We start from the raw sequence: 11928 nt of genomic DNA, 5'->3' as shown, positions 1-11928 counted from the left end.
GATGGGGACATAAGTGCTTGATGAAGGCAGTGGATGGATGGATGGAGGAGTCGATGACTGTTTTCCTTATTGGGACCCAACTCAAGGCCTGCTACTGGAAGCACTCAACCAATATTTCTTGAATGAGAGAGTAAATGTGTGAATAAGTGCATGAATGAATCACTGAATGAGCAAATGAGAGAGTGAGTAAATGCATGAATGAATGAGTGACTAAATGCATGAATGAGTGAATAAATGCAAGAATGAATGAAGAAGTGATGAATAAAGGTGTGAATGAGTGAAAATGCATTAATGAGTGAATAAATGCATGAATGAGTGAATAAATGCATTAATGAATGAGTGAATAAATGCAAGAATGAGTGAATAAATGCATGAATGAGTGAGTGACTAAATGCATGAATGAGTGAATAAGGGCAGGAATGAGTGAATGAATAAGTGAATAAATGAATGAATGAATAAATGCATGAATGAGTGAGGGGGTGGGTGAGTGAGGGCGAGGGGCTGACAGGTGCAGGGACAGCCGTGGAGGCGGCACCCACCTCGTTGATCCAGTCGATGTAGGCGGACACCCGGGTGTAGACTACCGGCTTCTTGAAGGTGTTGTAGCCCCACGGGGAGCCAAAGCTGACGATGCCAAACACCTCCCAGGAACCGTTCTCCAGCTGACAGTTCAGTGGACCACCGGAGTCCCCCTGCACCAGACCGGGAGGGCATCAGCCACCAGGCCCCCGAGAGGCAGGCTTGGGAAGCAGGGCTGGGTTGGGGTGGGGGATGTGGGTTGGTTTCTCAGCCTTAGTTAGTAGACAGTTTTGGCCTCAGACTTCCCATGGTGAGGGAGGCAGAGGAAGTGTGGTTTGGGGCTGCCTTGGCCTTGTTCTAGGAGGCCCTGGGGTGTCGGACTAGCTCTTGGTTTGCTGTGTGATCTTGGGATGATATTATGCCTCTCCGTGCCTCAGTTTCCCTAGCTGTTCAGGTCTTCTTGTCTAAGACTCTGTGAGCTACTCAGAGCAGTGAGGATGCTGGCAGCTGTGCCAGAGGCCTGGGAAGGTGAGGAAGGAGGGCGAGAATGGGGAAAGGGTTGTGTGTATGAAAACAGAACATTCCCTGATTATCTTAGATGTTTTATGGTTCTGGTCTCCCTGGACTGGTGGAGCAAATGGCATGGAGGAGCATGTGTAGAGACTTCAGTGAAGCCTCTTCTGCATCCTTTAAACTCATTTAATCCTAACCCTGTGAAGTGGTTACTGTGACTCCATTTTATAGACGGAAAAACTGAGGTCAGAGGTTCAACAGCCTTCCCAAGGTTCCGCAGCTCATAAATGGTGGGACTGGGGCTTGAACTCAGATACTCATGCTCAGTGCTCATGCTCTCACCACAGTGCTGAGCTGGGGGCGGTGATGATGGACTTACCCCGAGCCTGCTGGGCCCAGCCAGGGCTCGCTCAGTCTCCTCCCCGGGGAACGGTTTAGTCCATTGCACCCCCCTTTGCCCATGTCCACTTGGCCACTTAGAGTAGGGACAAGGTGCAGAACCTAGTCACTCACACTGCAGGCTGAGATGATGCCATCGCCCCCAGCACACACCATGGTTTCCGTCACCATGAAGCCCCACCAGTCAATCCTGGAGCACGTGGCGTGATCCACCACACGCTGCAGGCCCTGCTGCAGCTCATCAGCAATGGGGCCGTTGGCTGGGGAGAGAGTGAGCAGTGACCAGGGAGGCAGCCGGGCACCCCAGCCCAGCCCAGCCCCGCCCCTCCCCAGGCCTTCAGGGAGCAGAGGCCTGGGACGGGACCCAGAGGAGCGCCAGCTGAGATGCTGTGCAGACCACACAGCTGCCCTTCATCAAGAGGCAAGCCCAGGTCCCAGAGGGCCAGGAGCAGGCTGCCAGCAGAAGGAAGCTATAGTGTTAAGTTGCCTTTAAATTGGATTGAAATTAAATTGGATAAAATGGGGGTTTAGTTGTCAATCATGTGTCTTTGCTGTCACACATTAAAAAGCCTTTCTTATTCCAAGATTTTCTTTTTTTCTTTCCTCCTTTTTTTTTTTTTTTTTTTTTGATACAAGGTCTCACTCTGTTGCTCAGGCTGGAGTGCAGTGGCAAGATCACAGCTCACTGCAGCCTCAAACCCCTGGGCTCAAGTGATCCTCTCGCCTCAGCCTCCTGAGTAGTTTGGGACTACAGGTACACACCACCATAAACTGCTATTTTAAAAAATTGGTTTTTTTTGTAGAGGCAGTGTCTCACCATGTTGCCCAGGCTGGTCTTGAACTCCTGGCCTCAAGTGATCGTTCCTCCTCGGCTTCCTAAAATGAGGCATTACAGGTGTGAGCCGCCACACCTGGCCTCTCTCCCAGACTTTTCTAAATAGCGATCTGCACTTTCTTCTAAGTATCTCACAGTTTCATGATTTGCATTTACCTTTTAGTTCCTCTGGGATCTATTTGGGCATATTATACGGTAGATGTCATCCCCCACCCCTAAATGCTTTATTTTCGTTTATTTATGCTACACTTACTATGTGCCAAGTGCTGTTCTGAGCACTTGACAAATTCTAATTCGTCTAAACCTTACCACATCTCTCAGAGACTCTTGTTAGTGTCTGTCACATGGTATGTGCTTAGTAAATACTAGCTGTTATTGCTACAAAGTTTACAAAGACATGAAAATGTGAAGGCAGAAAGGGAAAGTGGGTGGCATGCTGCTTCCTTCAGGAAGGCTCTCGGGACTTGCCAGGGATGATACTCACTCCAGAGGCGGCCCCAGCCAGTGACATAGCAGGGGTAGTCGTTGGGGAGCAGGGAGTCCTTCTCTGGCAGGCAGGCCACCTGGATGGTGTCACTCAGCTCCACGTGCTCTGCAAGCTTGATGAGGGCAATGTCGTTGCTGGAATCCAAAGTGGAGAGGGTGAGTGGGCAGGAGGACCCTGGCCCCACAAGTCCAGGTTAAGGGGCTCGGGCTGTGAGTTGGGAGTCGGGCCCAGGGTGCTCAGGGGTCCTGCACAAACTTCCTGACTGCCAGCTGCTTCTTGACCTTCGGGGATATCGGGACGAACGATTCACCATCTAACACGATCACCTGCCCTGTTGACGGCTTCTTCTCACATGTCATCACCTCGGGAAAGGGTTAACAGAGGGAGGTGGGGGTGGAAGTGTTCGAAACCACTGCTGGCTGTGTGCCCATTGAAACAGAGGCTATAGCAAGTTGCGAACTCTAATGCCAAAGATGGCACTTGCAGATGCCAGTTTTAATATTTTCATGTTTCAGGCATAAAAGCTGGCCACCCCAGACACACCTGGTTTGATTCCTGGTTCTGCTACAAAGTGGGCTGTGTGCCCTGAGACACATTTCTTAACCTCTCTGAGCCTCGGTTCTTTGTCCAGGGCTGTTGTGAGGATTACATAACAGATGGCACATAAAGTATCTATTGCAATGTGGGCATACAGTAGGCACTCAATAAAGGTGAGCCCTGGCCCAGCCTCTGGAGAGACACTGTGGGGGGCCTTCCTGTGGACCTTCCTGGGAGTCTTGGCCAATGAGGGGGATACGAGGGGTATTTGTCTCCACTCAGCATTTTGCCATTTTGTGTAAGAGATCCATTCGCTGGCTGTCCAGGGTGAGGATGGGGTGTCAGGTGTGGGGTGTGACAGTCTCTGCGGCTCTGTCTTGGGGACCCCTCCTTCCACACTGCCCCCAGCGGCTGTGGGATGGGCAGTTTGTCACTCACAGTACTAGTAAGGAGATCCATTTCTCGTGGACATAGATGGTGTCCACACCCACAATCAGGGATCCTTCCTCATCTTCCACCTCCAGGTTGTGCTTTCCCAGGGCCACACGGTAGATCCGGTTGTTGCTGGGCAGAGGAAGGGGACCAGGTCAGGGTGGCCCCTGGTCCTGCCAGCCAGAGGGATAGAGAGGGAGCTTGGGGCTTTGGTGGGACTCATTTGAGGGCAAGAGAGTGTCCCCATTGTCCTTTCCCAGGTTGAGGGGAAAGGGCCTAGGACTTGGGGTCAAGGGACTTGGGTTCATGTTGTGAGCTTGCTGCCCCTGGCTGTGTAGCCTCGTGCCTCAGTTCCCTCATCTGTAAGGGGGAGGCAATACTGGAACATACTCCCAGGGTGGCTGTGAGAATAAACTCATCCAAGCTTCCACCGCTCTTGCCTGCACAGTTGCGGCATCCACCTCAGTGCCCCTCACTTGTACGCTGGCCTACTCCTGTCTATTCCGAACCCAGCAGTGTGGGTTTAAAAATATCTCAGGCCAGGTGCAATGGCTCACGCCTGTAATCCCAGCACTTTGGGAAGCTGAGACCTGAGGATTGCTTGAGGCCAGGAGTTTGAGACCAGCCTGGGCCACATGGCAAATCCCCATCTGTACAAAAAACAGAAAACTTGTGGTGAGGTTTGGGCTTCTAAGTTAAAAAACAAACAAACAAACAAACAAACAAAGAACAAAAATTAGCTGGGAATGTGTGGTGGCGTGTGCTTATGGACCCAGGAGGGGTCTATAAGCTACTTGGGAGGCTGAGGTGGGAGGATCGCTTGAGCTCAGGAGGTCGAGGCTACAGTGAGCCATGATGGCACCACTAAATGAGATTCTGTCTGTACCAAAAAAAAAAAAAAATTATATATGAAATATATAAAATTAAATATGTGGCAATATATATTTTTTATAAAATATATTAAAAATATTTTGTAGAATATACAAAAATATGTCAGTCCACCACTCTCCTTTGCTCAGAAAGCCTTCTGAGAGCTCCTTCTTACTCAGGGTCAAAGCCAAGGTCCTGACAGTGACCTGCACTTATTTCCTCTCTAGCTCCCCTCCTCCCACGCTCCTCTAGCTCACGCTGCCCCTGCCACACTGGCTTCCTCGTTAGTTCTCAGCCACACCGACAGGTCTCTTCTCCAAGCCTCTGCGTGGCTGTTCCCTCCACCGGGAACAGCCCTCCCCTAGACCCATGATTTCCTCCCTCACTTCCTCCCGGCCTTTGCCCAGATAACCCCCTTTTAGCTCTCTGAAATGTCCCAAATATTTGCCAAATATCCCCCTTTCAACTCTTCGCCTAGCCATCCCTTTTAAAATAGAACCCCTCATTCTGTTTTTCCTCTTCTGACCTTATATTTTTGTTATTTTTTTGAGATGGAGTCTTGCTCTGTTGCCCAGGCTGGATACATGGTCGTCATCTCGGCTCACTGCAACCTCCGCCTCCTGGGTTCAAGCGATTCTCCTATCTCAGCCTCCCAAGTAGCTGGGATTACAGGTGCCCGCCACCACACCTGGCTAATTTTGTATTTTAAGTAGAGATGGGGTTTTACTATCTTGGCCAGGCTGGTCTTGAACTCCTGCCACCAGCCTTGGCCTCCCAGAGTGCTATGATTACAGGTGTGAGCCACTGCACCTGGCCAATACCTTATTATTATTATTTTTTAAAATCACCCGAGATGTAATATCTTGTTTAACTGTCTGCCGCTCTGCCTGCCACAAGAATATCAGCTTCCCGAGAGCACAGACTTTGTCTTCACTGCTGGTTCCTGGCACACAATAGATGCACAATAAATACTTGACTGAGTAAATGAGCTACTGGGTGTGAGTAGCTTCTGTAGCCCAGCGCCTGGAGTGTGGAGAAGCTGCTCAGTAAAAGCAGAGTATCAGGCTCCTGCCCATGGGTGATGGCCAGGTCTCAGAGTACCATCCCCGCACACCTGATGCAGTGGGCGGCAGTGAGGACAAAGTTCCTGGCGATCAAGATCCCGCCGCACGTGTGCCACCACCTGTTATTCTCGAGGTACTGGAGGGAGATCTGCAGGAGGGTGGGGAGGGCTGTGTGTCAACCCGCGGGTCCCTGGGACCCTCACCCCACCAGCCTCTCTATCCCTACCTCCCAGCCCCACACAGGCTTACCTGCCAGGGCCAGCTGTGGGGCCGGGCAGTCTCTCCTCCTACCACACGGGCGGATAGGCTGGGCGGGAAGCTGGGCACCCCGCAGCTGGAGGCTGGGGAGACAGGAGGCCAGGAGAGCCGGTGAGTGGGGCTGGCCGCCCACGGGGAAAGGGGTGGGAGGGTGGGCAGGTGGAAGGAGCACAGATTTGGGGCTGGGCAGACACAGGGTTGATACTTTACTGTGTGACGGGGGGAAGTCACCCAGGTTTCTAGGCCTCGTTTTCCCTTTCTGTGAAATGTGAAGAATCACACTAACCCGGTGAGTTTGTCCTGAGGACTGAATCAGACAACACATAGAAAAGAAAGCGTTGGCTGGGCGCGGTGGCTCAAGCCTGTAATCCCAGCACTTTGGGAGGCCAAGGCAGGCAGATCCCTTGAGGTCAGGAGTTTGAGACCACCCTGGCCAACATGGCGAAACCATGTCTCTACTAAAAATACAAAAATTAGCCGGGCGTGGTGGCACCTGCCTGTAACCCCAGCCACTTAGGAGGCTGAGGCAGGAGAATCGCTTGAGCCCGGGAAACAGAGGTTGCAGTGAGCTGAGATCGTGCAGCGCACTGCAGCCTGGGTGACAAGAGCAAAACTCCATCTCAAAAAAAAAAAAAAAGAAAAAAAAATGTGACTGGCATATGTGCGAGTGCCTGGTACACCTGTGTTCTTCTGTCTCTTTTTAGTCCCCTGCATCATGGTGTGTGTGTGAGAGAGCACGGAGTCCACTGTTATAGCTGGGAAGATGCGTGGAGCGGTCAAGAACACACAGCAGTACTGTTCCGTGAGACAGACGTGGACTCAAATTCTGCCTCTTCCACTAACCTGCCATGTGATGTCAGACAAGATACGTAGTCGCACTGAACCTCGATGTCCTCATCTGTAATATGGGACTATTAATAGACCCTACCTCTTTTTCTTTTTCTTTTCTTTTGTTTTCTTTCTTTTTTTTTTTTTGAGATGGAGTTTCACTCTTGTTGCCCAGGCTGGAGTTTGATGGCACGATGTCGGCTCACTGCTCCTCCTCCTCCTGGGTTCAAGCGATTCTCCTGCCTCAGTCTCCTGAGTAGCTGGGATTACAGGTGCCCACCACAACGCCTGGCTAATTTTTGTATTTTTTGTATTTTTAGTAGAGACAGGGTTTCACCATGTTGGCCAGGCTGGTCTGGAACTCCTGATCTCAAGTGATCCACCCACCTCGGCCTCCCAAAGTGCTGGGATTACAGGCGAGAGCCACCGTGCCTGGCAATAGACCCTACCTCTTAAGGTTGTTTTGAGGATCGAATTGGCTCCTACATGTAAGAGTCCCAGCACAGCACCTGGCACATAGTAAATACACAGAAAACAGGAGCTGCTATTATTACTGTTGTTGTTGTTGTTAGCTGGAAGGACTCTTCATTAAGTGCTCTCCTTTGCCAAAAAAGCCAGTGAGATTTAGAGAGGTGAAATGACTTTTCCAGGCCCTACAGAGAAGAAGTGACATTTAAGCCAAGTCCCTGGGCTCCTAATCTGGGAAAACGCCACCAAAATGATGGAATGGAGAATCCCCAAGGGAGAGAGGGTGCTGGGAAAGGCAGGTCCCAATGGTCCCTGGGGTGAACCCAGGATGAGGCATCTCGTGTCCCTGACGCTTATGTGCTGCTTTCCACACCTCGTTTCTAACTGGGGACACGTCAGATCATCTTCCCTGTTCTGCAGATGTGGAAACAGAGTTGCTAGGCAGGCTGTGGCTTGTCTGACACACAGCTGGTTGGTAGCATCCGAACCCACAGGAGACCCCAAAGTGTCTTCCCTGGAGAGCAAAGGCCCCCCATCCCCATCCTGTCCTTGCCCTGGAGGCCAGCCTGAGCTCACAGCCTGCTGGCTGCAGCCCCACCCCACCGCTTACCACAGGCCAAGAGTGCAGCAAGGACAGTGATGCCCAACGTGGTTGGATGCTCAGGACTGGCTGACCCTCAGGATGGGCTGGGCACACTTATAGGCAAGAGCAGGTGAGTCACCTGGTCAAGGCCAAACTGCCCCTTGGAGAGAAACCTGCTCTGATAAGGCCCCTTCCCCGACCTTGGGTGGTTACTGTTTAATTTGGGCGGGAGATGGGGCTCAGTTCTGAGGGCCCAAAGCACTGAGTGACAGAAGTTCCATCAGAGCCTCCGGTGTTTGGGGTTGGCCATCCCTTGGAACATGTAGTTTGATCCATTCGCCCCAAGGCCTGGCCTCAGCCGGGTTGGTTAGATTCTGTTCCTTTTCCCCTCTACTCATACTGAGCTCCCCTTGAAGGTCATTTTCTGAGCTGGGCCTACTGGCCACCTTAGGAATTATTTCCTGAGAGAAAAGTTCAGAGCACTAGGCACCCCACCATTCATAATGGTGATCTGGGGGTGAAGGAGGATTCTAACTTACACTTTACTTTTTTTTTTTTTGAGAGTCTCGCTCTGTGGCCCAGGCTGCAGAGCAATGGCGTGATCTCAGCTTACTGCAATCTCCACCCCTTCCGAGTAGCTGGGATGATAGATGCCACCACCATGCCCGGCTAATTTTTGTATTTTTAGTAGAGACTGGATTTCCCCATGTTGGCCAGGCTATTTTCTTTTCTTTTCTTTTCTTTTCTTTTGAGAGTCTCTCTCTGTCGCCCAGACTGGAGTGCAGTGGTGCGATCTTGGCTCACTGCAACCTCTGCCTCCCAGGTTTAAGCAATTCTCCTGCCTTAGTCTCCTGAGTAGCTGGGACCAGTGCCACTGACCTGGCTAATTTTTGTTCCTTTTGTAGAGACAGGATTTCACCATGTTGGCCAGGCTGGTCTCGAACTCCTGACCTCAAGTGATCCACTCACCTCGGCCTCCCAAAGTGCTGGGATTACAGGCATGAGCCACCATGCCTGGCCTCTAACTTACACATTTTTACACAGCTTAAATTCTTTTTTAAAACAAATATATGTTACTTTGGTAATATAAAAATCAATAGGTTGAATGTTTTAAGAAAGATACACAGACAAAGAGTGGGAATGTGCACTGGGGGCTCTGTTCACTGTGGTGACCTCAGTCCTGGGGTGACTGGGGATTTCAGGCTGTGGGGAATTTTCTGTTTTATTTTGGAGTTTGGTCGTGCATGATACAGGTTTATCAGTGGCTACTGCCCAGTCTGCTTCAGACCCAGGGCTTTTGGTTGCCAAGCCTTGCAAAGGGTCATTCTAGCCTGGAGACTGGGAACATAAGCAGAGACATGGCTTGAGCTAGGTGACAGGTCTTGGAAATCAACAGGGTGTGAAGGCGGGAGGCAAGACACCTGGTTTCCACCTCAGTCAGTGACAGAATGGATGACCCAGACCCTGAGCAACCTCTTTGAGCCTCAGTTTCTCTGATGTCCCTTGAGCAACCTGGGAAGATGAATTAACTGGGCTTCTCCTCATAGGAGCTCATCAATTTATACTCAGAGATACAGCAACTTCTTAGCACGCATCTCAGCCGTGTATACATGCCCGTGGATTCACAAGTATACATGAACGGCGACATACACATGCACACACACACATATGCACACACACATGCACACACCTGCGCACACACACAATGCACACCGCGCCAAACACATGCACACCTGCAGCACCACATGCACACACACATGCACGCAGCGGTCCTCCGTTACCACAGAGAAATATGCACCGCGCCAATGACATAATACATAAAGCATTGGTTATGTGTAAGGCAAGCAGAGCCATGGGCCCGTTAAAACGATACAAGTATAGAAATGGCGAATGGATTGATGATGAGTGGCAAGGTGAGGCAGCTATTATTGGCTTTCTGAAGGGTTCACAGAGGAACCTGAAGCCTTTTGGAGGGAGGTTGCTGGCCTGCTCAACTATCTGAGCTTGCTTGTTTTGAAGTTTTATCTACAGGAGGGTTCTTTTATGTAGGCGGCACCAACCAGGGGTTTCCACCATGGTGACCAGGCTGGTCTCGAACTCCCTGACCTCAAGTGATCCATCCCCTTGGTCTCCCAAGTGCTGGGATTAGGTGTGAGCACCAGCCTGGCCTAATTCTATATTTAAAAGAAGTGACGCTGCCCGGGGCTGTGGAGTCACTGACATACCAATACCAAAACATCATTCCCTCATTCATTCCTCCCATTCACTGAAGCAACTACTGTGTGCAGGCCCCCATGAGCAGGATTGGGTACGCCCACAGATAATAAGACCCGTTCAGCTGTGGGGAGCTTCCTGCTGGACAGGGTGAGTGTTCCTTGGAGATAGTCTCCCTTGGAGAGATGGGCCAGGGCGTGGAGTTCTGGGTGAGAAGAGACTGGTTCTGGTGGGGGTCTGATGGGGGCAGGCGGGGAAAGGATTCCTTTTGTACGGAATCCATGTCCAGAATGAATCTGAGGCCTCGAGGCTGAGAGAATGCCAGGATCCACCCCCATCCCACTGCTGAACCCTGGGATTTTCAGGGCCTGGAGTGGGGTCTCCCAGGACCCAGGACTTCAAAGTCCTTGAGCCACTTGGGGCCAGACTGTGCTGGAAAAATAACCAGGGCCGACTTGGCAGAGGCAGCTGGAAAGGGGTGGGGGACGTGGTCAGGTGGTGCCCTAGGGCCTCAGAAGGAGCAATGCCAAGGTGGGGGTGGGGCGGGGTAAGAGCCTGAGAAAAGAGGCAGGTGTCACTGACGGGGCTGGGATTTTCTGGCCGCTGGGACAGGACTCTCGTGTGGCAGCTGTTACATCTTGGGTGAGGCCCACTAAGGGGCCAGCTGAGGGGCTGGCAGGGCTTCTCCTCCAAACCAGATGGAAGCACTGGGGGTTAGAGAGGGATGTGGGGTCCAGTGAAGGGTTGGCGTTCATCGAGGGGTTAACCGTTCAGAGAGAGAGGCTGGGGGTTCCATGGGGATTTGGAGCTGGGACTCAATGCAGGGAGGCTTAATGAGAGGAGGGAACCTGGGAGGTTTTTTTTGTTTGTTTGTTTGTTTTGTTTTTTTTTTTAAGTGACAGGGTCTTGCTCTGTCTCTCAGGCTGGAGTGCAGTGGTGCGATCATAGCTCACTGCAGCCTTGAACTTCTGGGCTTCAGTGATCCTCCTCCTGAGCCTCCTGCGTAGCTGCCCAGCTAGTTGTTTTACAATTTTTTTCTAGAGATGAGGTCTCGCTATGTTGCCCAGGCTAGTCTTGAACTACTGGACTCAAGTGATCCTTCTACCTCGGCCTCCAAAAGTGCTGGGATTACAGGCATGAGACACTGTACCCAGCCCTGGGGGGGTTTAAGGAGTCCTCTCTTTTGGTGCTGGGATCACTCCAGGTCCCTTCCCGCCTCAACTTCCTTCCACTGCCAGGGCTGGGAGTTGGGGTCTTGTGCAGGTCAAGGCTGGGGGCTCCTGACAGGCTGAGACCCTTGGTGGAGGGCCCTGGCATGGGACAGCTGGCACTGGTCTCTCACGATCCAAAGACTCGAGGCCCATGGCCATAACCATTAGGTGCTTCCTTTTGAGTATGATTTGTTATTATATTTTGTAGAGATCAGGTCTCACTATGTTGCCCAGACTGGTCTTGAATTCCTGGCTTCAAGTGATCCTTCCACCTCGACCTCCCAAAGTGCTGGGATTACAAGCGTGAGCCACCATGCATTCTTTCAGCGTCCCTGTCCCTTGTTTCTGAAGCCCTTTCCAGCAGGATGTCAGGGATGCAGATGTTCCTCCCTTGGGGAAGGCGTTTTGAAAGGCAATGTGGAACTGAAAGTCCCAAGTTGGTGGTGGCGTACAGTCTCAGACCCTGGCTAGCATGTGGGGAGGACACTGCCTTCCCCAGGCATCCCGGCTGCTGTAGTACCACCCCTGGCCACCTGGGGGCAACAATGCCCAGCCTAATCCAAACTCCAGCTCCCACACCCTCCTGGGAAGACCCCAGACCCTTGCCCATCCTTGCATGGAATAGATGGGGAGAATGAGACCCAGTGGGGACCTGATGTGTCTAAAGCCACACACAGAGAGCTGCTGGCGTCTGCCCCATCACCCCTAGG

The 11928-nt window shown here is 51.7% G+C and overlaps 1 protein-coding gene across 1 annotated transcript in view; it reads right to left on the bottom strand.

Moving 5' to 3' along the window:
* Window positions 1-11371, bottom strand: part of LOC116271818 (chymotrypsin-C-like) — a 13463-nt gene extending 2092 nt beyond the window's left edge. Inside the window, exons 1-9 of the mRNA XM_031660540.1 lie at window positions 11350-11371; window positions 10586-10714; window positions 10398-10475; window positions 5906-5997; window positions 5707-5804; window positions 3729-3878; window positions 2751-2887; window positions 1546-1691; window positions 421-692 (exon numbers count right to left, since the gene is read on the bottom strand). Of these exons, the coding sequence (XP_031516400.1) occupies window positions 421-692; window positions 1546-1691; window positions 2751-2887; window positions 3729-3878; window positions 5707-5804; window positions 5906-5997; window positions 10398-10475; window positions 10586-10714; window positions 11350-11371 (1124 nt within the window). The remainder of the gene's footprint in view (window positions 1-420; window positions 693-1545; window positions 1692-2750; window positions 2888-3728; window positions 3879-5706; window positions 5805-5905; window positions 5998-10397; window positions 10476-10585; window positions 10715-11349) is intronic.
* Between the last annotated feature and the right edge of the window lie 557 nt (window positions 11372-11928).

This window comes from Papio anubis, chromosome 1 (genome assembly GCF_008728515.1).
Source record: "Papio anubis isolate 15944 chromosome 1, Panubis1.0, whole genome shotgun sequence".
Taxonomy (NCBI): Eukaryota; Metazoa; Chordata; class Mammalia; order Primates; family Cercopithecidae; genus Papio; species Papio anubis.
This window is presented reverse-complemented; position numbering and strand designations above follow the sequence as displayed.